Source organism: Syngnathus scovelli, chromosome 3, assembly GCF_024217435.2.
Source record: "Syngnathus scovelli strain Florida chromosome 3, RoL_Ssco_1.2, whole genome shotgun sequence".
NCBI classification, from domain to species: domain Eukaryota; kingdom Metazoa; phylum Chordata; class Actinopteri; order Syngnathiformes; family Syngnathidae; genus Syngnathus; species Syngnathus scovelli.
The window spans coordinates 2,049,280-2,076,453 of record NC_090849.1 but is presented as its reverse complement, the minus strand read 5'-3'; the positions used below and the strand labels follow the sequence as shown (position 1 = coordinate 2,076,453).

Here is a 27,174-nt window from a genome sequence, read left to right as displayed (position 1 = left end):
TCGCCGTCAAATAGCTGTGCACTCTCTTCAAGATCACCACGCAAGATACATGCCCAATTGCCAACCCCTCTAGCGCAAGCAATCTCTCTTGCGTTTTCCACATAACCAAAAACATTCCGCTCAGTTCTGCACAAATGAACCAGTTCACACGAAACTGATCATCAACCATACTTGAAAGCTTTGAGGTAAGGGGTACAGCCCACCGTTACGATGACACAAAACAGTTCTAGTCCTTCCATGGTACAAAAGGTTCTTTTCTAGGAAACTCTATTCCTTAAAGAGACTGTTTTTACGCCAACTCAAGGCCATCTGACATATCAATCAGTGAGTGGAATCCTAACAGCTTTCAGAAAAAAACAAAAAACTCCACACAGGTTCTTTTGAAGTCATGAGTGAAATCTGATATCAAACTTAAATCGCAACTCCCCAAAACAACGTTGGGTGCCACATGTCAAATCTGCACTTATTATATTTATGCGACCGGCTTTCCATTAAAGGGTTAAATAAGATGGGGGTGAAGAGACTCATCCCAGTTGCTAACCACCTTTAGTGAATTAATTCTGAAGGAATCTCTTTATGACGCCAATCCCGTTAAAGTCAAGCGACACTCGCGTGCCGAGTAACTAAGGTCGAGACACGTTGTCAGAATGACCGCGCCCTACTGGTGGTTCCCTTATGATTTGAGGCTTTTGTTAAATCTCGGCTATATTTAGATGTCTTTGTTAAGACCTCAGGGATTCGTTATTTACACTAGCGCACATTTGCCCCAGCTGAGCTTAAGATAACTATTTCGAACTAGATCTGAATGTAAGGATTAAAGCTGTCATCACTTTAAAAATAATTAAATGGATTTAAAGAATATGATAGGGAAATAAAGAATTTAAAGTCCTAATTACTGCATATAAAACCATGCTCAATATAGTTAATACGAAATAATCGATAACGGAATTAAGGATTAAGAAAACATTTAATAAATAAGCAAGAAAATTAATTACAAGTCGAACAAACAACAATAATTCCACTCACCAATCTCAGAACAAAAGAGGAGTTAAAAGGTCTAAAATGCTATTTGGTTGAACAAGTCGAGTGATCAGCTCTCGTTTGTTCCAAAATCCGAATTCTGTTTAAAAAGAGGAAAGGTCTGCCAATGAGGAGATTAGCCAACGCTGTTACATTGGCGTAATCCCCTTTCTGCCAGAAGCGGCTGTCTCCTCTGCCTTCCTTGAAGCTTAAAATTTTACAAAGTCCAATTCGAAGCTTAAAATTTGACCAAAGTCCAATTCAAAGACTCTGGAAATTCATCTGAGTAGATTTTGGTCCAATCTCAAAAAGCACGGAAAATCAATCTTCGTCTAAACAGCGTTCTTTACTCCGGGTAGCAACAGGGCCATCGCCCTGACCAGGAAGAGCAGCCTCGCTTTGTGTCAGGACGACATATTTATAGGCTTCCCTTGCACGTGACTGGGATTTCCCTATAGGCCTCTATAAGTCCCCAAAGGTCCTACACCTATATTTCTTATTAAAAATAGACTGCAGCTGCATCCTCGACCGGATGAGGTGACCTTTGGGTCAGGCTCATGCGTGGGATCGCAGTCTTCCACCACTTATCACTATTAACCCTTGATGTCTCCTCTCAACTCAATACATTCATGTATAGATGGAACAACAATGTTAAATACAGGTTGGATAAAACATTGCAACATTAATAACACATATCTTGTCTAGTAATGATCAATTTAACACAATCATATTTAGCCATAATAATGGGTTCTTCTAACGTTAACATATTTATTGATATTGCTCAAACTGTTACAGATTAAAATTATGGCATAGCAAAATCATATTCCAAAATTGTGTTTGAACAGGTCCTCCCAATTTTTAACAATTTAGTTTATTAGATTTGTGAGTTTCCATCAGGTCACCCCTATGTCAAGCTTTAACACCATCTCCTGGTGAAATTTTGGAACTACTACATGTTTTAGGATAGCCAATGTGCCTGGGCCAAATTCGATACCCAATTATACACTATCTTGTACCACCGTGCCACTTGACAGCGGTTAATAGGTAAATTGTCAAATCAGACATGTTTTTTTTCCCCCTTTAACAACCCAGACTCCAAGCCTGGAGAAAAGAGGAGCATTCGTAAAAAAAACTGAGGTCCACAAGGTACAGATTGATTTTTGACTTATTCTTGATTGTAGAAGTAATCACAATTGCCTTGCGTTATTTTTGGAAATTGATATGTCATTGATGGTTTGAATATACTGATGTATGCTTAGCTACTGTCGCGCATATGCAAAAGCGTATGTTGTGATTGCAATCGTCAATATGGAACTTGCATTTATGACATGTCGTTGCCTTGACTTTCACACTCCGGAAACCGGGGCGGATGTCAAGGTGCAAAATAAAACCCAGGTTTACCCTGTACATCTTCATCATTTGGATAACTTGTAGAACAAGCAATTTTATTTTTACACAGTACTATTTTAAAATAACGTTATTGGATATGTACAACAGCCAAATTAAATTGCAGCACATTCGAAGGCACAGACAGAATGCCATCATTTTTTTCAAACAGGGCAAAGTTAATAATTGAAAAACGGTTCATTTGAATCTTGCAGCTAACATTTGCTTCATTCTTCAACAGCTAGTGAGTGTGAAATGGCCATGACAGGGAAAAGTAAGAAAGTTTTTTTTGTAGGCATTAATCATCTAAAAAGAGGTCATAGCTGCAGTAATTTAAGTGAGTATTTTATTTCTATTTCTCTTTATTCTCAGAGTTTCTGAAGATCATCGTGGATCCCCATCTGGCAATCCCTGGGCTGAGGAGCCTCAACTCTCGTTGACCTTTGACATGATGTCCAAGGAAATAAATGACAAACAGGATGCAATACTGAATGACATAATGAATACGCTTGGAATTGGTTAGTCAAAAATGTGGATGTTGTCGTGCCCGATTGATTGATTGATTGATTGATTGATTGATTGATATCTTTATTTCGAACATATTTAAAACATGAAAAGATAACTAAAACAAATAAAACAAATAACACTCTAAAGTGTCATATGTAAGTCCGTACAACAAACAAACAATCAATAAACCAACAAACTGAAAAAAAAATCAATAACAAGGAATGCTCGAAAAGGAGTAGGAAGAAGCATAGCTTTTTAGATTCCTACCCCTTTCTCACTTTATCCATTAACTAATGATTCAACATATACATCTACAACAGAACACAAATAGACACACTTTCAACTTATTTTTCTGTTTCATTTTTGCTTTTGTGTAGCCATTTGGCATTTTTTGTCTTTGCTTGAGTTCCTCACTTAGACTGCTCCATAGTTTGACCCCGGTTATAGTTATACAGAAACTTTTCAAGGTTGTTCTTATGTTTAAGATTTTGAAGTTGTGATTCCCCCTTAACTTATAACCTCCCTCCCGATTCCTGAATAAGTTCTGGATATGTTCTGGTAGTTGTTTTGCTTTTGCCCTATACATAATGATTGCTGTTTGATAAGATACTATGTCAGTGAATTTCAATAGTTTGGATTGTATGAAAAGTGGATTGGTGTGTTCCAAGTAGTTGACTTTATGAATAGTCCTTATTGCTCTTTTCTGCATGATGATAAGTGGCTGTAGTGAAGTTTTGTAAGTATTCCCCCAAACCTCAGCACAGTAATGCAAATAGGGCAAGACAAGTGAACAATAAAGTGTCCGAAGTAAATGATAATCCAGTAATTCTTTTGCTTTGTATATGACTGCAATGCTTCTGGAAATTTTGGACTGTACATGTTTGATATGTGGCTTCCAACTCAGCCTGTCATCTATTATAACCCCAAGAAATTTGTTTTCCTGCGCCCTTTCAATTTCAGTCCCATCTATTTCTATTCGTACCTTTATGTTCGCTGTGCCTTTCCCTAATAACAAACTTGGTCTTACATACATTTAATGATAATTTGTTCCAGTCAAACCATATTTTTATTTTTTTCATTTCCTCATTTAACACTGATTCCACGAGTTGGCTGTTATGACCTGAACAAAAGATATTGGTGTCATCTGCAAAATTCTAGTTCTTTAGAGACTTTGCACATATCATTTCTATACAAAATAAACAATTTAGGGCCTAATACTGACCCTTTCGGGACATCACAAGCTATGTCCAAATATCCAGAGCAGTGATTACCCAACTTTACAAACTGTTGCCGTTCTCTCAGATAATCCTTTATTTAGTCTAATACTAATCTCCTTATCCCATATTTTTCTAGTTTATTGAATAGTATGTTATGATTAATTGTGTCAAAAGCTTTTTTGAGGTCAATGAATACTCCTATTGCATATCTTTTGTTGTTTATTGCATCTGTGATTTCCTTGATTGATTCCATTAATGCCTGTGCTGTTAACCCTCAAGCCATATTGGTTCTCTGCAAATAATTTATGTTTTTTCCAAAAATACATCCATTCTACTGTTAAAAAGCTTTTCCAATATTTTTTAGAGTTGTGGCAATATTGAGATAGGTCTGTAGTTTGTAAAGTTGTGTTTGTTCCCAGTTTTATAAGCGTAACAACCTTAACAATTTTCATCTCTTTTGGGAATGTACCACTTAGAAATGACAAATTACAGATGTACATAAGTGGCTTTGAAATCCCCTCAATGATTTGCTTAACTAACACCATATCAATCCCATTGCAGTCAGTCGATGTTTTGTTTTTGCATTGTTTTACAATGTTAATAATTTCATTTTCCTCGACTGCCTTCAAAAACATTGAATGGGGATTCCTTTCTATTAATTTATCTCTGTTTTCTACATTCAGTGCTGGATTCATTATTTATTGCTATTTCAGGCCAAACATTTACAAAGAACTGATCCAAACTGTTTGCCACCTCTTTCGTATTATAATTTTCAGTCAACCATGGACTGTTCTTATATTTAGTTTTTTTTAAATTATTATTATATTGCTTGATCGGACAATGCTTATTATATAATGAAGTGAATATCGTCATTAATTTATTGTATGCATTGTTTACATCTTTTTCTTTATATATTGTGTTCCAGTTGTGCTCCATTAATTCATGTTTTACAATAGCAATTGTCTCGTCTGTCCTAATTTTTCTTTGTTGTTTATACTCCCCTATTTCAATTTTAAAATTATTGTCATATACTGTGAATACTGGAAGGTGATCAGTAATATCAGTAATTAATAACCCGCTTGTTGTTCTGTTTTCTATTATATTGGTGAATGTTATCTATCAGAGTAGCACTCTGTGATGTTACTCTAGTGCAGGGGTCACCAACATGGTGCCCGCGGGCACCAGGTCGTCCGTGAGGACCGCATGAGTCGCCCGCAGGACTGCTCTAAAATTAGCTCAAATAACGGCACTTGTCAGTGAGCTGCGTCTATTTATTTTACAGTCAAACCTCGGTTTTCGAACGTCCTGGTTCTCGAACAAATCGGAATTCGAACAAAAAATTCGAGATTTTTTTGCTTCGGTTGTCGAACAAAATTCGGAGGTCGAACCTCGCGAGATGAGCCGGGAGGATCCGAGAAAACCCGACTGCGCGGCCCTGACTGATTCCGTTGTTATTGTATTTTCGTTACTTTGAGGATTGTATCAACCCCTAATCATGCCGCCAAAGAAAGCAAGTGGGAGCAGTAAATCCTAAAACACAAAGACGCTCTTAAAGAATCAGAAAACCTTTATTGTCATTCTACGTAGTACAATGAAACTGGAGACCTCCATCCAGTGCATGAGGTAGATACAAGTAACATAGTCAAGTAAACGAATAATAGAAAAGTAGATGAATAATCGGAAACAGTAGTGCGGACAAGTGCAGTAGTAGTGCAGGAGGAAAGTGTCATCATCAGTGTCGGCTGGAGTTGAGGGCGGCTATAAGCAATGCGACACTGAGCGCCCGGCGCGCTGCGGTTGCGCGATCGGACCAAATTAAGCTCCCTGCGCACTGAGGTCCACTTAAATTTTGGAAAGTACATCAGGAGTTTAAAAATATTTTCTAAATTTTAGCGACGGCTCTGTCACAATAATGCGACCAGCGCGGTGTAGTTGCATGGTCGGCGACGCGCTACGTTTGCGCGTTCGGCGGTGCGCTGCAGTTGCGCGACTGGACAAAATTAAGCTCCCTGCGCACTTAGGTCCACTTAAATTCTGGAAAGCACATCAGGACTTTAAAAATATTTTCTAAATTTTAGCGACGGCTCTGTCACAATAATGCGACCAGCACAGTGCAGTTGCGTGGTGGGCGACGAGCTACGGTTGCGCGTTCGGCGGTGCGCTGCAGTTGCGTGATCGGACAAATATGCGCAAATGAAAAAATGCTTTAAAAAGGCTGTTTTTTTTGTTTTTTTTTTGTCTTGAAACGTATTGAAAGATTTTCCATCATTTGTAATGGGAAAAATAGATTCGGAATTCGACCAATTCACTTCTCGAACCGCCTTCTGGAACGGATTGTGGTCAAAAACCAAGGTTTGACTTTATTTTTGCTATTCTTGTTAAAATCACAGTTACATGTGAACTGGAAATGACAATAATCACACATAGTGAAAGCCAAATGGAGCAAATTGGCTATTTCAGAAGTGTGTGTCAAACTGGTAGCCCTTTGCCTTAATCAGCACCCAGGAAGTAGCTCTCGGTTTAAGAAAGGTTGGTGACCCCTGCTCTAGTGGGTCTAGTGATTGTAGGAAAGAGACTCAGGCTATGCATTAAATAAAAAAAAAAAATGTTGCTTATTTGGATTTAGTATATCAATGTTATAATCCCTGCAAATAAAGATATTTTTGTTGCCGTTTTGTATTATCACACTTTCTATCCATTCTGTGACCGTGTCAATGCTAGAACCAGGAGCTCTATAGACAGCTCATAATATCTTTTTTCTTTTCAACACAAATCTGTATTGTGAGACATTCAAGAAGGTTGTCCACCACCTGTGTCATAGCCTCTACAATCTTGAATTTCATATTCAAATCAACATAGATTGCAACACCACCCCCACCTTTACTCTGTCTGTTGTTATGTATGAATTCAAAGCCTTCCATCTCAAAATGCATTCCCTTCTCAGTCGTAATCCAGGTCTCAGAAATAGTAATTATATTAAATGGTTGTTTGAATGTGTTTAAATAATCCCTAAGGCTACCAAATTTTTTATATAGACTTCTGCTTTTGAAATGCATGATAGATATCTTATCCTTTGTTAAGATGTCCCTATTATACTAATCATTGCTGTAGTAATAGCATGTGTTGTTTATGGTGGAGGAGAAGTTATTGTCTGGGTCGATGCCCTGATCTATGTCCACAGTGTTGCTTTCATTGTAATCAAACGTTAGTTGGAGTTGTTCATGTTCCTGTATCCACTGTATTACTTGTCCATTGTTGCTTGATGTAGGTTGAGTAGTGTCCCTGAGCATTATGTTTGCGTTTCGTGTTGTTACCTCCATTCAGTCCAAGTCCAATCTAGTTGATTTTCTATTGATGATACTTATTCAAGCTTTTCCAGTTCCTCAATATTCTTCACCATCAGTATCTTGGCCTTTTCTGGTGATCCATTAAGCTTAATGTAGTATATCTTGCAATTTCTGGTCCATGTACTGTATTTTTTTCATTCTTCTCAGGTGACGTGCTTTCTTTGCAATGTCCGTGATGGTCTTTGTCAAATGTTCATTTATGTAGGTGTCTGTGCCTTTGAGCAACTTACCCTGTATTAGAAGTGCAATTTTGTGCTTCCTGTTGACAAATTTTAGAATGACTGCTGGCTTGTCGTTACTGTTTCGTCTGAGCGGTGGATGCCAGGCTTCAACCTGGTTGGTGTCCGTAGTGCAGCTACCTGTTGCTCGGCTGAGCTTGCATCTTGCTCACAGCCATCGCTGCCTGCCGTCACTGCCCTTGCATAAGATATTGGTTCAATCGCTATTCCAGCGATGACAATTTCATTTATTCTTGTACAGGACTGTCTCAGAAAATTAGAATATTGTGATGAAGTTCTTTATTTTCTGTAATGCAATTAAAAAACCAAAAATGTCATACATTCTGGATTCATTACAAATCAACTGAAATATCGCAAGCCTTTTATTATTTTAAGACTGCTGATTATGTCATATAGCTTAAGAAAACTCAAATATCCTATCTCAAAATATTAGAATATCATGGAAAAAGTATACTAGTAGGGTATTCAACTAATCACTTGAATGGTCTAATTAACTCGAAACACCTGCAAGGGTTTCCTGAGCCTTGAAAAACACTCAGCTTGGTTCGGTAAACTAAATCACAAGTATGGGGGAGACTGCTGATCTGACTGCTGTCCAGAGGACCATCATTGACACCCTCCATCAGGAGGGTAAGACACAAAAAGAAATTTCTCAAAGAGCAAGCTATTCACAGAGTGCAGTTTCAAAGCACATCCACAAAAAGTCTGTTGTCAGGGGGAAATGTGGCAGGAAACGCTGTACAACAAAGAGAGATGACCGCAGCCTTAACAGCATTGTGAAGAAGAGTCGCTTCCAGAATTTGGGGGAGCTTCAAAGACAGTGTACTGAAGCTGGAGTCCAGGTATCAAAAGCCACTGTTCACAGACGTGTCCGGGAAATGGCCTACAGTAGCCGTATTCCCATGTTCAAGCCACTTCTGAACTCAAGACAACGGAAGAAGCGTCTGACTTGGGCTATGGAGAAGAAGCACTAGACAGTTGCAGAGTGGTTCAAAGTCCTCTCTTTTCAGACGAAAGCAAGTTTTGTATTTCATTTGGAAGTCAAGGCGCCAGAGTCTGGAGAAAGGCTGGAGAGAAGCAAAATCCAAGTTGCTTGAAATCCATTGTAAAGTTCCCACAGTCAGCGATGGTTTGGGGAGCCATGTCAGCTGCTGGTGTTGGTCCACTGTGTTTCATTAAGTCCAGAGTAAATACAGATTTTAAAGCACTAGATGCTTCCGTCTGCTGAAAAGCTCTATGGAGATGATGATTTCATTTTCCAGCATGATCTGGCACCTGCCCTAAGTGAGAAAACCACCAGTAAATGGTGTACTGACCATGGCATTACTGTCCTCGATTGGCTTGCCAATTCCCCTGACCTGAACCCCATTAGAGAATTTGTGGGGTATTGTGAAGAAGAAGCTTAAAGACTCCAGACCCAACAATGCAAATGAACTAAAGGCCGCTCTGGAAGCATCCTGGGCCTCCATAACACCTCAGCAATGCCACAGGCTGATTGCCTCCATGCCACGCCGCATTGGTTGCAGTAATCCGTGCAAAAGGGTTCCCTCTCAGCGCGGCGGAACAAAGTTGAGAAATAAACAGCACAGGAATGGCTTGTCTGTGGCAACAAAGTAACAACATAAACTTCACAGGAATGGACCGTCTGTGGCTACAAAGTAACAACAAAAACTGCACAGGAATGGACCGTCTGTGGCAACAAAGTAACAACAAAAACTGCACAGGAATGGACCGTCTGTGGCAACAAAGTATACATTTCATCATTACTATTGTCTACGTGCAAACCCATCTAAGACACAGGTGTGCGCCTTCCACCTGCGAAATCGTGAAGCTAAGCGCCAACTGAAGGTCAGCTGGTCAGGAACCCCCGTTGAACACTGTAAGCACCCAGTTTGCCTAGGGGTAACCCTGGACAGATGCCTCTCCTTTAAGACCCACTTTGAGAAGACTAAGTGCAAAGTAGCTGCGAGGAACAACTTTGTCCGCAAGCTCACTGGCACAACATGGGGTGCTAATCCACAGACTCTCAAGACAACTGCACTTGCTCTCTGCTACTCAGCTGCGGAGTATGCTTGCCCAGTATGGGAGCGAGCTGCCCATGCCAAGAAGCTGGACCCCGCCCTAAATGCTACCGGCCGTCTTATCACTGGCTGTCTAAAACCAACGCCTACAGAGCGCCTGTACATCCTGGCAGGAATAGCCCCACCAGAGATACGTAGACAAGCAGCAAGCAAGGAAGAGCGGCAACAACAGTCCACTTAACAAAGACATCCTCTCTTCGGCCATGTACCAGCCAAAAGCCGCCTTAAGTCCAGGAAATTTTTTCTGAAAAGTGTCCCACCCTTCGGAACACCGAGCATAGGCAGTGAAAGAGTCACTCGGTGGGAAGAAAGACTTGACAATCTTCCACCAGGAACTACAATGGAGCTTAAGGCAAGCGAGGCACTGCCCCCAGGAGCAGACATCAACTATGCAACATGGAAATGCCTAAATAGACTAAGATCTGGTGTTGGACGTGCAAAAGTCACTCTTGCCAAATGGGGACATCTGGATGATCGGAATGCTGAGTGTGACTGTGGCACTGAACCACAGACCATGCAACACCTCCTCATATGCCCCCTGCTGGAACATCCCTGCACAGCACCGGACTTAGCAGAGTTTAATGAGAAGGCACAGAAATGTGTTCAGCTGTGGCTGAACCACATCTAGCCAAGCCTGTAACTAACTGCCTTGTAGCCACGATAAGAAGAAGAAGAACGGTCTACTGTTGTGCCGTTTGTCTGATCGTGTTTTTTTTCATGTGTGCTTCACTCTTGATAGCTTACAAATGGAACCTGTACGGTTCCGTTTGATTTAATTGTTGTTCTATCAAAGCTACTGACTTTTCAGTTATTTTTTGCTTGATTTACAAGAAAAAAAGTCCTCAATTCAATTTTGTCCACTCTGAATTCCACTCTTCTGCGACACTGTTCATAATTCCTTGTATACTGATTGCAAAGCAATCTTGTGTTGGGAGGGGCTGATTTGAAGACCAACTAATCATATACCTGTCCAGGGTCTTTTTTTTCCAAAAATACCCTGGACAGGTATGATTAGTTTGACATCTGTACTGTAGATTAAAAAAGACAACAGTGAAGGTTTACAATGTGGTGGCTGCTCTCAATATGCGTGCTCGTGTGACTCGTGCAGAGGGCCCTCAGGAAGACTGCTCTGATAGCGTTGGTAAATAAAAAACAACTGTCTGCTCGTTCCTGTGCGATTGCTTCATGTTCGAAATGGGCGACTGACATGACATCAAGGAAAAACTATTTTACAGGTAGTCGTTTTTTTTATATTTATATTTCTTTTACAGAGTAATCCCAAGGTCTACAATGAGTGGTGCCCAATGTCCATCGAGTTCATCTTTGTAGAGGCTGTAGGGGACACGCAGAAATAGGCCACGGATGATGAAACAAGGACAGCGATAGGTTTAAAATTAAAACAGGCTCCAGCGTTGAGTGTGTGTGTGTGTGTGTGTGTGTGTGTGGGGGGGGGGGGTTATTGAAGACAGTGATGTTTATTTTGCTACCCCTTGTGTTTGGCCAAGCAGGTTGTTTTGTTTATTTCATATGTACTACATAAAAAGTATGTATATATTTATATTGCAACCATTTTATATGTATGTATATTTTTACATTTTTTAAACATGATGATTAAAAGCATTGCACATTTAGATTTGTGATGGTTGGATAATGTATAAATGTTTTTATTTAGGTTCAATTGTAGTTTTGGTTAATTTTAACATCAAAAGGTGTATTTATATCTGCAAACACAAGTATGACTGTTACTAAAACCTATTTTTATATAAAAAAATGTAAATTTTCCCACCCTGGCACATCACAAAGGTAAGGATCACAGGTTAAATGTATTGAAGAGAACATTTACCTAATTTACATTCACCTTTATGCCATTACATAATTTTAAACACATTTTAAAATATACAAACCGGATTCGGTTAAAGTTGGGAAATTGTGTAAAATGTAATTAAAAACAAAATACAACGATTTGAAAATCCTTTTCAACCTATATTCAATTGAATACACTACAAAGACAACATATTTAATGTTCAAACTGATAAACTTAATTGTTTTTTTGCCAAATAATAATTAACTTCGAATTTCATGGCTGCAACACATCCTGTAGAAGTTGGGAAAGGTGGCAAAAAATACTGAGAAAGCTGAGAAAAGCTCATCAAACACCTATTTGGAACATCCCACATGTGACCAGGCTAATTGGGAACAAGTGGCTACCATGATTGGGTATAAAAGGAGCCTCCCTAAACATGTCATTCACAAGCAAGGATGGGGCGAGGTTCACCACGTTGTGTGAGAAAATAGTTGAACAGTTTAAGAACAACATTTCTCAAAGCAAAACTACAAGGAATTTAGGGATTTCAACATCTACGGTCCATAATATCATCAAAAGGTTCAGAGAATCTGGTGAAATCACTGCACGTAAGCGCCACGGCCGGAAACCAAGACTGAATGACCGTGACCTTCGATCCCTCAGACAGCACTGCCTTAAAAACTGTGTAAAGGATATCACTAAATGGGCTCAGAAAAACTTCAGAAAACCACTGTCAGTTAATACAGTTGGTCACAACATCAGTAAGTGCAGGTTAAAACTCTACCATACAAAGCAAAAGCCGTTTATGAACAACATCCAGAAACGCCGCCGGGTTCTCTGGGCCCGAGCTCATGTAAAATGGACTGATGCACAATGGAAAAGTGTTTTGTGGTCTGATGAGTCCACTTTTCAAATTGGTTTTGGAAACACTGGACGCCGTGTCCTCCGGACCAAAGAGGAAGCAGACCACCCGGATTGTTATAAACGCAAAGTTCAAAAGCCGGCATCTGTGATGGTATGGGGGTGCCTGAGTTCCCATGGCATGGGTGACCTACATTTCTGTGAAGGCAACATAAATGCTGAAAAGTACATACAGATTTTGGAGTAATATGCTGCCATCCAAGCGACATCTTTTTCATGGACGCTGCTGCTTATTTCAGCAAGATAATGCCAAGCCACATTCTGCACGTGTTACAACAGCGTGGCTTCGAAGTAAGAGTCCAGGTTCTCCCCTGGCCCGCTTGCAGTCCAGACCTGTCTCCCATTGAAAATATGTGGCGCCTTATGAAGCGTAAACTACGACAGGGAAGACCCCAGACTGTTGAACAACTGAAGAGGTTCATCAAGCAAGAATGGAAAAGAATTCCACATGAGAAGCTAAGAGAATTAGTCTCCTCTCTTCCAAAACGTTTATTGAGTGTTATTAAAAGGAAAGGTGATGTAACGAAGTGGTAAACATTCCTTTTCCCAACTTCTACTGCACATGTTGCAGCCATGAAATTCTAAGTTAATTATTATTTGAAAAATAAAACATAGTTTATGAGGTTGAGCATTAAATATTTGCAGTGTATTCAATTGAATATAGATTTTAAGGATTTTAAAATCATTGTATTTTGTTTTTATTTACATTTTACATAATTTCCCAACTTCAACCGAATCCGGTTTGTAGTAAAACAGATGTAATCTCTGGTGGGGACACTGTGATTTCTGATGATAACCTGTGACCTTTACGGAATCAGATGTATCCTCTCTGACCTTGATCAAACTTCCTTTGATCTGACTTTTGGGCATCGTATGGCTATGGTGTTGTTTTGTTTCCACAATGTCAGATTTGCAATTGAGAACCACATCACGGGTTGGCTAGGAAATGTCTCCTCCTACATCTCACAACTGTGCACAAAGGTGCAAACCCACCTGTTGCGGCCAATTCTACCATCTGGCAAAATACTCCACCAATGAGCACAGTTAGATTGTGTTTGTGCTAGGCTTGCGCCCAGAACAGAAATAGGTGTGCAGTGGCGGCTCGCCCATACATAGAAGGCAGTAGGGCACTGTCCTGAGCTCTGCTGAGGCTCCTTCAATGAAGACAAACTATAAATCCTGGTCTTTGATGTTTTATTTCGTTGGTAAGTTGTTTGTTCTGTAATTGCCCCCTTGCCCACAATTCTTATTATTATTAATAATAATAATAATAATATATTGGATTTATATTGCGATTGGCTGGCAACCGGTTCAGGGTGTCCCCTGCCTACTGCCCGATGATGGCTGGGATAGGCTCCAGCACACCCGCTACCCCCGTGGTGACAAAGCGGTGCAGAAAATGGATGGATGGGTGGATTTATATTGCGGTATTCTATAGGAGCCTATACTCAAAACGCTCACAGCATTATTACATACACACACAATTCGTAGTCCAGTGGTGGTAAGCCATGTTGACTTAAAAAACATTGTCATATTGTAGCATTATTACATACACACACTCAATTCGTAGTCCAGTGGTGGTAAGCCATGTTGACTTAAAAAACATTGTCATATTGTATCTCTAATATTGGTAATACCAATTTAGAGATTTCTCCAAAAATTGACATTGTAGTTTTAAGGTTGTAAGAACATTTTAATATACTATTAAGAGTAACAACTGTCAATGTAATTTGGAATGAAAAAGTTAAAGGTTAACTTTGCCAGCAAATTTCACTGGTGTGCATCACAAATTCACAAATGCATACTGAAGGCATATTCTCAAAAATCTTTAAAAGCACAGAGTTGCACTCTTTCCTTGCGGTACATATCAAGCAGTGACAAGTCTGTAAGCACACTGAGCTCATGTTGCCTATCATCTGACTGGGAGAACTCATCTGGTCCTTCTCCACAGCCACCTTTTTGTGAATGACTGGGGTAACCTGGGTGTACCATGAGTTCTGCTGTGACCACCCGTTCTTCAGGACTTGACGCAACACAGGAGGACATACTGAAGGCATGGCTGAGGGCCAGCCGAAGGTTGAAGACAGACATGTTCCGGCCTACTGTGGTCAGTCCCAGGTACACGTCTGGCCATCTGTGAATATGGAAACGGATTGACTGTAATTTTTATTACTGTAATTGACAGTTTAGTAAATCTTGAGCAGATTATTATCGTTTAACCAAAGGCTGGCAAGCTTCTGAAGAGAGAAAGGACTGGTTTGTAAATAATCTGCCTTTTTGGGGCTGCCCCGATCTGTTTGAGGATGGACAGCCTTCACCCTAACCAGGCCTCACTCTTTCTAGAAACATTACTGTTTGAGCCTTCCAGGACATGAGAGCAGGCTGAGTTACAGGTGGCTAGCTCACCTACTACTAGAATGGGTATGGAGTGTGAAAGCTTACGGTAACTAGTGCTATGCTGGATGCTTACAGTGCTGTGTGTAGATAAGACCGATAAACTTACCGTAATTTCCGGACTATAAGCCGCGACTTTTTTCCAAAATTTTGAACCCTGCGGCTTATAGTCAGGTGCGGCTTATATAAGATTTTTTTCGTGATTTTTGTGATGACTTGATCACTTTTATACACTCGTAAAAAGGCTGTGGACCACTGTTGTGCGGTATCTTGAAGAAAAAAACAACAACAAAAATACTATTTTAAAACACTACTATGGGTGCTGCTTATTCTGGCTGTGTTGTTTGTGACTATTATGAGCTTTAGTAGGAATGCACGCTAAGTTACCTGCGTCAAAGGGCTGTAAACCCTTTCTCTTACTCTGCCATGTGACTCAGAGTGGCGCTGTTTGGACCATCTGCATTGTATTAAAACCCAATCAATCAGCATTTAAATTCAATTCTTCTGAAATTTTGCTCACCAAAAACAAGTTGTAATGAATGTGAACTTTTAATGCATTTTATTCAGAAGGTTACTTTGAACCCTGAGGCTTAAATGGCGGCACGGCGTGTTTATGGATTTTTACGGCTTTCTGTGTACTGTCTTTCTTTGTAAAAAACTCATGTGCACGTGCGGCTTATAGTCCGGTGCGGCTTATGTAAGAAAAAAACTAAAATATCCCTGAATTTTAGCTGGTGCGGCTTATAGTCCAGTGCGGCTTATAGTCCGGAAATTACGGTAGTACACATACATAGTGCAACACTATATACTAATATGTTTTCCATGGAGATGGCGCCGCGGATGGGCGCATCGGTTATTCGCTCTCTGCTACTTTGTCTTACTTTGTGTGTTTTCTGCGTCTTCTGCTGCCCATCACTTTTACCAGAGAAGAACTGTTAAACATCGAACAGTCTTCTCCTGGTACTTTCTCTCCAGTTTTCTCTCACCCAGACTGTTTGACGGAGATTTTAGCCGGAGCGGCGGCGTTATTTATACAAGCTAGCATGCCAAAGAAGGCGGAGTGGCAAGTGCGCCGGAGCCCTCGAGAAGCTGAGGCAGAGAGGGTTCCGTTCTCCCCTACCATCAATCCATCTGGCGAATGTCTGCTCCCTGGCGAACAAGATGGACAAACTGCTGCTTCTCATCCCACGGAACCCGGACGTTAGCGGTTCCGCTGCCCTGTGCTTCACTGAATCGTGGCTCTCCGAACTCGTCCCTGACCATGCCGTGCAGCTACCTGGATTTAGGCTAATCCGTGCCGATCGCAGCATGGGGCTCTCGGGAAAAGCAAAGGGAGGTGGTCTGTGTTTCTATATTAATGAAAGTTGGTGTACTGATGTCACGGTGTTGAAAGAGTCTTGCAGCCCTCTCCTAGAAACTCTTTTCATAAATTACCGGCCATTTTATTCACCACGGGAGTTCTCCTCGATCGTCATGGCGGCTGTGTCATGCTGTCATGTGTCGTCCGGATCACTTCCTGTTTTATTGTGTGATTTTCCTCTCGTTCCAGTCGGTGTGTCCTTCCCCTGTGCGTCCGGTCACGTGAACCCCTGATTCCAAGTGTGTGCACCTGCGTCAATGACGTCATCTGATGGCGCCGCGGATGGCTGCCCCGGTGAGTCGCTCTCTGTTTCTTTGTCTTATTTTGTGTGTTTTCTGTGTCTTCTGCTGTCCATCCCGGATCACTTTTACTAGAGAAGCACTGTTAAACATCGGTCAGTGTTCTTCTGGTATTTTCTCTCCTGTTCTATCTGATTCAGACTGTTTGTCGGAGATTTTAGCCGGAGTGGCGGTGCTATACAAGCTAGCGCGACGGCGGCGACGCGGAAAACGAGCGGGACCCCTCGTAAAGCTGAGGCAGAGAGGGTTCCATTCTGCCCTACCGTCAATTCATCTGGCGAATGTCCGCTCCCTGGCGAACAAGATGGACGAACTGCTGCTCCTCACTTCAAGGAACACGGACTTCAGCAGATCCGCCGCGCTGTGTTTTGTTGAGACGTGGCTTAGCGAACGAACCCCCCACCACGCCATGGAGTTAGCTGGGTTTCGGCTAACGCGTGCAGATCGCAGCGCGGAGCTCTCCAGAAAATCAAAGGGAGGTGGTCTCTGTTCCTACATTAATGAACGTTGGTGTACCGATGTCATGGTGTTGAAAGAGTTTTGCAGCCCTCTCCTAGAAACACTTTTCATAAACTGCCGGCCGTTCTATTCACCACGGGAGTTCTCCTCGATCGTCATGGCGGCTGTTTACATCCCACCACACGCACGTGCGAGTGAAGCCACGCAGATGCTGGCTGACCAGGTGACAGACATGGAGAAACTTCTACCAAATTCACTAATCATTGTTCTGGGTGATCTTAACAGGGCGAACCTCGCACACGAACTCCCCAGATACAGACAGCGCATAACGTGTCCCACCAGAGGGGCACAGACACTGGACCACTGCTACACCGTAATTAAGGATGCATACCACTCTGTGGCTCGTGGAGCTTTAGGACTCTCGGACCACTGTCTAGTTCATCTGATCCCTGCCTACAGACAGAAACTAAAAACTTCTAAGCCTGTGGTGAGGACTGTCAGGAAGTGGACAGTGGAGTCAAGGCAAGACCTCCAAGCCTGCTTTGACTGCACCGATTGGAGGGTTTTTGAAGCTGCAAATTCAGACTTGCATGAACTCACTGACACTGTCACATCATACATCAGTTTTTGTGAGGATCTGTGTGTGCAGACTAAGACCTTCTGCACGTACAACAACGACAAACCTTGGTTTACACCGAACCTTAGGAGGCTGCGCAAAGTCAAGGAGGAGGCCTACAGGAGCGGCGACCGGGACCTGTTCAAGCAGACCAGAAACACACTGAACCGAGAGGTCAGGAAAGCCAGGAGGTGTTACGGGGAGAGCCTGGAGAGACACCTCTCTGCCAATCCTGATCCCTCAACAGTGTGGAAAGGCCTGCAGAGCATCACGGGCTTCAAGAAACGAACCCCCCGTCCTGTGGAGAGCCCAAGGCTCGCTGACCAGCTAAACAGGTTCTACTGCAGGTTTGATCGGTCCTCCCACACAACGGGACCTCCTGCAGCACAATCCACACAATCGACATACTCACCTCCCCCCAAAACTGCTCTGTCCACACCTCCATCACCGTGGTCACCGACTCTCTCTCTTGCAGAGGCCGCGCCCGCACTCCAGATTCGCGAGGAGGAAGTGCGCCAGATGTTCCGGAGACAAAAGATCAGGAAGGCACCGAGCCCAGACGGCGTGTCACCTTCCTGCTTGAAAGTCTGTGCTGAGCAGCTGGCGCCCACCTTTGCACGGATCTTCAACCGTTCCCTGGAGCTGTGTGAGGTGCCCTCGTGCTTCAAGAGCTCCACCATCGTTCCAGTGGCCAAGAAGCCCGCCATCACAGGTCTGAATGACTATAGACCTGTTGCACTAACATCTGTGGTCATGAAATCTTTCGAGAGGTTAGTGCTGAACCACCTGAAGGATGTCACGGGCCCCCTGCTGGACCCCCTCCAGTTTGCCTACCGGGCAAACAGGTCGGTGGATGATGCGGTCAACATGGGACTGCACTACATCCTGCAACACCTGGACACCCCAGGAAAGTACGCCAGGATCCTGTTTGTGGACTTCAGCTCGGCGTTCAACACCATCGCTCCTGACATCCTCCAACAGAAGCTCATCCAGCTCGTGGTGCCTGCCTCCACCTGTCAGTGGATCACCAGCTTTCTGACCAACAGGAGACAGCGTGTGAGGCTGGGGAGCATCACATCTGACACCCTGACCACCAACACTGGAGCCCCTCAGGGATGCGTCCTCTCCCCACTGCTCTTCTCCCACTACACCAACGATTTCTCCGCAAATGACTCTTCCGTGAAGCTCCTGAAGTATGCAGACGACACCACTCTCATCGGACTGATCCAGAACGGTGATGAGACTGCGTACAGACAGGAGGTGGAGCGGCTGGTCCACTGGTGCAGCCAAAACCACCTGGACCTGAACCCGCTCAAGACCGTGGAGATGACAGTGGACTTCAGGCGAGGCCCTTCACCACTTTCACCCCTCACTATCCGCAGTAATACTATTCTCTCATCAGACACCTTCAAGTTCCTGGGAACCACAATCTCTCGGGACCTGAAATGGACCGGCCACATAGACTCTGTCCGGAAGAAGGCCCAGCAGATGCTGTACTTCCTGAGACAGCTCAAGAAGTTCAACCTGCCGCGGGAGCTGCTGAAGACCTTCTACACTGCCATCATCCAGTCTGTCCTCTGCACCTCCATCACTGTCTGGTTTGGATCGGCCTCCAAACAAGACAAGCACAGACTGCAACGGACAATAAGGACTGCAGAAAAGATAATTGGAATCAACCTCCCATCTATCCAAGACTTGTACCTGTCCAGGATCAGGAAACGTGCAAGTAACATCTCAACAGACCCTTCGCACCCAGGTTGCAGCCTGTTTGAACTACTCCCCTCCGGACGCCGTTATAGAGCTCTGTACACTAAAACCAGCAGACACAGAGACAGCTTCTTCCCCCGGGCTGTCGCTCTGATGAACTCACACCACTCTTAGAGTCTCAGAGTCATTACTGTGCAATAACATCCCGCTTGCCACACCTTTTTTGTCTACACTGTTTGTACTAGGTGTCCTCTCTGCATCCATTGCAGCCTGGTCATCCTAGAAGAGGGACCCTCCCACCTGTGGTCTCTTCTCAAGGTTTCTCATTTCCCCTAGCTGGAGCTTTGAGTTTTTCCTTGCCCTCTTGGGAGTTTAAGATCAGGGGGTGTTTGAGAATATCTTTCGTTCTTCACATGTCCTGAGTGTTGTTGTTAGTCACCTAAATGTTGAACAGAGGCTGTGATTTACCGAAGTCAAATTCCTTGTTTGGCACGCTCAAACATTGCGAATAAAAAACTCTTGAATCTCTTGAATGACCAACTGTCTTCACCTGTGTTCCCCTCCTGTGTCCATATAACCCGCGTCTTTCCCAGTATCCAGTGCCAGTGCGTCTTGCCTTGTAAGAACACTAGCGATCACGAAACCCTCGAGTTCCACGTAGAAGCCTTGTTTGAGCGACTTTGATCACTGATGTTAACTTGGTTACATCGCTACCTTGTTTTTGTATTTCCCTCGGTTCGAGGCGCTTTGATTTCCCCTTTTTCTCCCTCAGTTCGAGGCACCTTAGTTTTCCCTTTTTTCCCTCCTATTGAGGCGTTTTTTGTTCGACTATCAGTGGAGACAATAAAAGCCTTTTTGGACATTGAAATCTCTGCATTCGAGTCCTCTCCCTGCTCTGCGCCTGACAGGCTGTTTACATTCCACCACACGCACGTGCGATCAAAGCCACGCAGCTGCTGGCTGATCAGGTAACAGACATGGAGAAAATACTACCAAACTCACTAATCATTGTTCTGAGTGATTTTAACAGGGCGAACCTCGCACACGAACGCCCCAAATACAGACACCACATAACATGTCCCACCAGAGGGGCACAGACACTGGACCACTGCTACACCGTAATAAAGGATGCATACCGCTCTGTGCCTCGTGCAGGTTTAGGACTCTCGGATCACTGTCTAGTTCATCTGATCCCAGCCTACAGCCAGAAATTAAAAATGTCTAAGCCTGTGATGAGGACGGCGTTACAGAGTACTGTACGTCAAAACCAGCAGACACAGAGACAGCTTCTTTCCCCAGGCTGTCGCTCTGATGAACTCACACCACTCTTAGAGTCTCAGAGACATTGCTGTGCAATAACATCCTGCTCTCGACGCTTTGAATTGTCTATATTATGTGTACTGTGTCCACTCTGCATCCATTGCAGCCTGGTCATCCTGGGAGAGGGATCCTCCCATCTGTGGTCTCTTCTCGAGGTTTCTCATTTCCCCTAGTAGGAGTTTTGAGTTTTTCCTTGCCCTCCCGGGAGTTTAAGATCAAGTCAAGTCAAGTCAAGTTTATTTGTATAGCCCTAAATCACAAACAGTCTCAAAGGGCTTCACATAGCCAAAATTGACAATTATTCTCAAAGCATCCCCTGATCATAAGCTCCCAAAAGGGCAAGGAAAAACTCAAAAAAACCCTGCCAGGGGAAAATGAGAAACCTTGAGAAGGGACCACAGATGGAAGGATGCCCCTTTCAGGATCACCAGGTTGTAATGGATGCAGAGAGTGCACAAGTAATACATAATATGAAAATCAATGAAAAAAATGGATGTCGGAGGTGCCCTCGATTGTCCTGGCAGTGTCCTCAAGGGGGCCGAGCCGCAGCTCCCCCATCCCGAACTGGTCCCCGAGAACCCAGCCAGCCGCTATCAGCTTTTGAGCCACCTAACCCCCTCCCCAGCCGGGGAGGAGGTGGGCAGAGAGAACAGAACAAACTCCGGCCAAATCGGCCATCACAAGTTAGTTAAAGGCCATCTCATAGAAATGTGTCTTTAAACGTGTCTTAAATGTTTCTACTGAGGTAGTAGTTCTAATATCCATTGGTAGGGCATTCCAATGCTCTGGAGCCCGAATAGAGAATGCTCTAGACCCTGCAGACATTTTCTTGGCCCTCGGTATAACTAAAAGACTAGCGTTTTGCGAACGAAGGTTACGAGACGGAACATAAGGAACGACTAGGTCGACGAGATATGAAGGCGCTAAGCCATGCAGTGATTTATAGGTTAGTAGAAGAACCTTGAAGTCACATCTTAAATGGACCGGGAGCCAATGTAATTTGGCTAATATTGGGGTAATGTGATCAAATTTTCTTGACCGTGAGAGCAGCCTCGCAGCGGCATTTTGCACTAACTGTAGACTTTTGATACTGGATTTAGGAAGACCAGAGAATAATACATTACAGTAGTCCAGGCGCGACGTGACAAACGCATGTATAATAGTTTCCGCATCCCTGGTCGAGAGGATAGGACGAATCTTAGCAATATTACGAAGGTGAAAAAACGCAATCCTGGTTATATTCTTAATGTGTTTTTGAAAGGAGAGAGAGAGATCAGGGGATGTTTGAGAATATTTGTCAATTCTCGCACATGGCCTGAGTGTTGTTAGTCACCTAAATGTTGAACAGAGGCTGAGATGTACCGAAGTCAAATCCCTTGTTTGGCATGCTCAAACATGGCCAATAAAAATATAGAATCTTGAATCTTGAATAATGTGACACGAGTTGAGGCCTTCTTCCCTGGCCAGTTTTATGACACAGTGCTAGCTCCCAATAAGAGTACTTATAGTTGCCGACTTGGGTGGCGGGTCAGAGCTTGCTTTGACAAAGGAAGTGTAAGGCGCTCCTTCCCTCCGCTAGCCTATGGGAGGTCCTTGGGCAAGACTGAGTACCCATTTAGCCCCCCTTGTCAGGGTCACGATGAAGCCACGGGAAGCAGGTGGTGGATGAAGTTTGAAGGCAGCCAGAGAGTATCTTTGTGACTGGTTTTGGACTTCGTTGTGCTGAGCAGAGGATACCCTCAGGTACAATGGTCAGGACAGCTGCCCAGTATGGACACTGCTCGGACAGAAAGCAATTGCAACCTACTGTCTGTAAAATTGCAAAGAAAGCCATGGAAAGACATTCAATACTTAAACCGAAGAACAGCGTGAATGGGGTTCTCAATAAGAACACTTCGCTCGGTAGGGGTTGCCATGATGGACAGGTGGCACTAGACCGTCATCAAGATACTGCCCAAAACCAACCAAAGAAACAACCAATATATATAGGTACATGGAATGTGAGGAGTCTACACCAGAAAGGAAAGTTTGAAAATGTAAAGATGGAAATGAAAAGAGTAGGGATTGACATCTTGGGACTTGCAGAGGTCAGATGGAAGGGAGCAGGAGAGTTTACTTCAGACGGCTACAAACTACTATACTCTGGAGGAGACCAACACCAGAGAGGTGTTGGAGTAATGCTCACACCCAATATGTCAAAATCTTTGAAAGGATACTGGCCAATATCAGACCGTATCATTGTGATCACTCTTAACAGCAAGCCTTTTGACATCAGCGTTATACAGGTATACGCACCAACAACTGACCATGATGACACAGAAGTTGAGTCATTCTACGAAGAGCTTGACAAAACATTGAAACAGCTGAAGACGTCCGATGTCAAGATTATAATGGGTGACTTCAATGCTAAAGTTGGAGCAAACAGAGTTGAAAACATCATTGGCCCACACGGACTCGGTCAAATGAATGATCGAGGGGAGCGATTGACTGAATGGTGCTCAGAAAACAATTTCACAGTGACAAACACATGGTTCAAGAATCATCCAAGAAGGAAATGGACATGGATGAGCCCAGGAGACAGACAACGCAATCAGATCGACTACATCCTGATCCAGTGTCGCTTCCGAAATGCAATTGTCGTGTAACATGGGGGTAGAGATGGTCCAAATGGTAGAACATGGATTGTTCACAGGGATAAATTGACAGAGCTAAAATTCCAAATTTGTCCAAAAGATGGCGCCAGACCAAAACATGAGACCAAAGGGGGGGCCAGAATAAGCTAAACCGGTTAAAATGGATATAAAAAAGGAACACGGTGTCAGAGTGTGAGTCACGCATGGAAGCACAAATGTGATTTTTATTTTTATTTCTTTGCTTGGCTAAAAATGTATTCTGTAACCGCTTTAAGCAATATTATTTGTCAATTTGATCAAGAGACCCGTCACTGAGAATAGTGGCTTCTCAGTGGCGTGACATAAATTGTTTGGAGAAGCACAAATGTGATTTTTATTTTTATTTCTTTGCTTGGCTAAAAATGTATTCTGTAACCGCTTTAAGCAATATTATTTGTCAATTTGATCAAGAGACCCGTCACTGAGAATAGTGGCTTCTCAGTGGCGTGACATAAATTGTTTGGAGAAGCACAAATGAAATGTTTATTATGTGATTTTTATTTTTTGATTTTTTTGCTTGGCAAAGAATGTATTCTGTAACCGCTTTAAAGCAATATTATTTGTCAATTCGATCAATTCATGTAACAGAAAGTAGGTCAAAGGTGAAAAGGGGAAGTGAAAGGTTTTACCACTAGCTGTGCATTTGGTGGAAAGTACTGCGTGGTCAGGGCGGAAACAGCGGCTGAAGGCCACAGATAACAAGGCGTGGGGAGGCAGGCCAGTTCCCCCTATGGGGCGTGGGAAACTGGCCTGTTCCCTGCTATAAGCGTGGGAACTGGGCAGTCTTACCCTATAGGGAAAGTACCGGAGAAAAGAAAGGGGAGGGGGGGGACGGAGAGGTCTATAAAAGGTCCTGCTGGAGAAGCTTCAGGGCTTTTCCCCCCAAAAGAGCTCTGATACGTGAAGAGGCCCGGAGGAGTTTCAAGATTTTTTCCAAAGTCCCAAAGATCTTTGTGTGAGACGCAGGATCACTGGACTGAAATTAACTTGGATTTACTCCTAAAAATTGGACTGGACAACTTTAAACGAGAAATTGGTGAGGATGACCGTTTTTATGTATTTTAGCGAGAGGGGGGAATAGTCATCGGGCCGCCGGCTTCCTCGTGGCCAGCCTGTTTCTCTAATTTGGATTTTAGAAGCAAGATCGAACTGATCACTCGACTTTGCTTCCACCAAAAATAGCACGCAACTGGTATTTACCTCTTCCCTTTTTTATGAACTGTGTTTTGCAATCGAATTGTTCTGGGATTGAATGATTTTATTAACACGGGTATCAGTGAGTGAAGTTGTTCAGTTTCTGGAGTAATTGAGATTTGTAATTCTATTCCATGTTTCTTCAATAAATGTGTTTTGTATATTACTTACTTCGTTGTGCGCGGATTTGTACTAAATATGCAACCGAAGGCTCAGGCCCAGTTCCCCTTTTAGACGGGCCGCGGAAAAAGGAACTCCGAACAAGTTAGAGACTTAAATAACTTCCGTAGTTATCTGAGCCACGAGTGAATTTCGATCTGTTCGAAAGTTGTTTCGTCTGAATAAAATTAAAGGAAGTGTTTAAATCAGATTATTGGTTTTGTGTAGAACGGAAAGTTATTTAACTATTTGAAAGGCTCAGGCCCGCTTCCCCTTTTTGACGGGTCGCGGAAAAAGTAACTCTGAGCAAGTCAGAGAATTAAATAACTTTCGCAAATATTTAACGGAAGAGTTGAGTTCGTTGAAAGTGAATTCGGTTGAGAATTTACTTCCTTTAAATAACATAACGACGATGATTAAAATAAATCAGTGAAGTTGGTGGAGGATAAAAGTATTTCGATTGTCCGTCGGGCGCGGCTCAGTTCCCCTTTTTTGACGGGCCGTGTAAAAAGTAACTCTGAGCCAGTTAGAGAATTAAATAACTTTCGTAAATATTTAAAGGAGGAGTGGATTTCGTTAGAAGTGAATTGTTGGAAATTTACTTCTTCTAAATAAATTAACGACGACGGCTGAAATAAATCAGTGGAGTTGGAGGAGAATAAAAATATTTCGATTGTCTGTCGGGCGCGGCCCAGTTCCCCTTTTGTCGGGCCGCGTCAAAAGTTAAATAGGACACGATCAAAAAATAGACTTGCCTTCCAAATTAATTATTGGGCAAATCTAAAGACAGCACGACAATTTTATTCGGTAAGAAAGTCGCTATTCTCTTCGAAGCAATTAAGTGGGGTGAAGAACTCCGACGGTCAAGTGCTAGGTCTACGTATACGAAGTTAGAATTAATAATATAAAGGGCATTAATTTTCTTCTTAAATGCTATTATTGTCACACTTTTATTAATTCGATTCTCTTTCGAATAAAAAAAGTTGGTCGGCTCGCTGCATGAGCGACCAAGTGGAACGGACCCATATTAACATTTACTTCGGCAAAACTAGTGCTTGGGTGCGCTATACAAACGAATCCCTGAGGTCTTAACAAAGACATCTAAAAAATATCCGTAACGAATAAGAACTTCAAACATTAGCGGGGAGCCATCAATACGATGCGGTCACTTCGAAGTCCTGCCTCGAATTGAGTTACTCGGCACGCGCTTCGGGTGACTTGAGAGGGATTGGCGTCGTACAGAAATTAGATTGATTCCGGAGGAGTTAATTTAACTCGGGTGGTTAGATTACGGACGAATCTCCGAACCCGGCTAAAATAAACCCGTTACTGGGAAGCCTGGGGCACCTTAATCCGAGAGGTGCGTTTGACATTTTGGCGCCCAACGAGTAGGAGGGGGGTTGTGAGTAAAAGTTTAAAAAAAAAAAAAAAAAAAAAAAAATTAATACAAATGAGACAATAGAAGAACATTTGTTTTTTTTTTTGTTTTGCTCACAGCTCCAAAACGAACCTGTGTGGAGTTTTTCAGTTTTTTCTTCCCAGAAACTGTCCTAATTCCGCTCACTGATACAAACAAATGTCAGAACGGCCTTGAGTGACATAAGTACAGTCTCTTTAAGGAATAGAGTTTCCTAGAAAAGAACCTTATTAGCACGGGAGGATTAGAACTGTATTGTGTCATAGTAAACGGTGACCGATGCCCCTCAGCACATTACTTTAAGCATGAGTAAGGAGGAGTTCCTTCACAGCTTGTACTTGTATGGGGTGCTGAAAGTAATGTTCGTAGTATACGCAGAGTATGCAGCAGAACTTGCAAAAGCCAGAGGGGCCGGTACATGGGCACGGATATTGGGTATAAATACAGAAAATGAACCAGTCGACGAGGAGCCTGCAAATGTTTTAGATTTCATGCCAAAACCAAAGCCGAGGAGGAGGCAGATAGTTAGGAGACCGACAGAAGAGAGGGCTTTTTATTTTGAAAGATAAAAAAGAAAGAAAAGTAGGCTTTTCTCCTCTCTTCTTTTTCCCTTTTTCCTTCTTAATTTCATTTTATAATATATACTAATTTCCCCCTTACAAGATTTTTGTTGCTGAATTCCTGTGTGGATTAAAAATTTTTTTTTTTTTTGTTCCCGGACACTTGTGTGGATTACAAAGATTTTTGTTCCCGGACACCTGTGTGGATTACAAGATTTTCTTGTTTCCGGACACTTGTGTGGATTACAAAGATTGTTGTTCCCGGACACCTGTGTGGATTACAGGATTTTCTTGTTTCCGGACACCTGTGTGGATTACAAGATTTTCTTGTTTCCGGACACTTGTGTGGATTACAAAGATTGTTGTTCCCGGACACCTGTGTGGATTACAGGATTTTCTTGTTTCCGGACACCTGTGTGGATTACAAGATTTTCTTGTTTCCGGACACTTGTGTGGATTACAAAGATTGTTGTTCCCGGACACCTGTGTGGATTA

At 42.8% G+C, this 27,174-nt stretch overlaps 1 protein-coding gene across 8 annotated transcripts in view; it reads right to left on the bottom strand.

The window, feature by feature from the left end:
- Window positions 1-27,174, bottom strand: part of ydjc (YdjC chitooligosaccharide deacetylase homolog) — a 94,792-nt gene that overhangs the window by 8,714 nt on the left and 58,904 nt on the right. For 5 of the 8 annotated variants that reach the window (XM_049762422.2, XM_049762425.2, XM_049762426.2 and 2 more), the window contains one exon: window positions 13,700-14,656. The exons of 1 other annotated variant lie outside the window; for it this stretch is intronic. In XM_049762422.2, coding sequence (XP_049618379.1) covers window positions 14,341-14,656 — 316 coding nt within the window. In that variant the 3' untranslated portion in view covers window positions 13,700-14,340. Of the gene's footprint in view, window positions 1-13,699; window positions 14,657-27,174 lie in introns of those variants that run through there. 2 more of the 8 variants (XM_049762429.1, XM_049762431.2) reach the window with 2 other exon arrangements.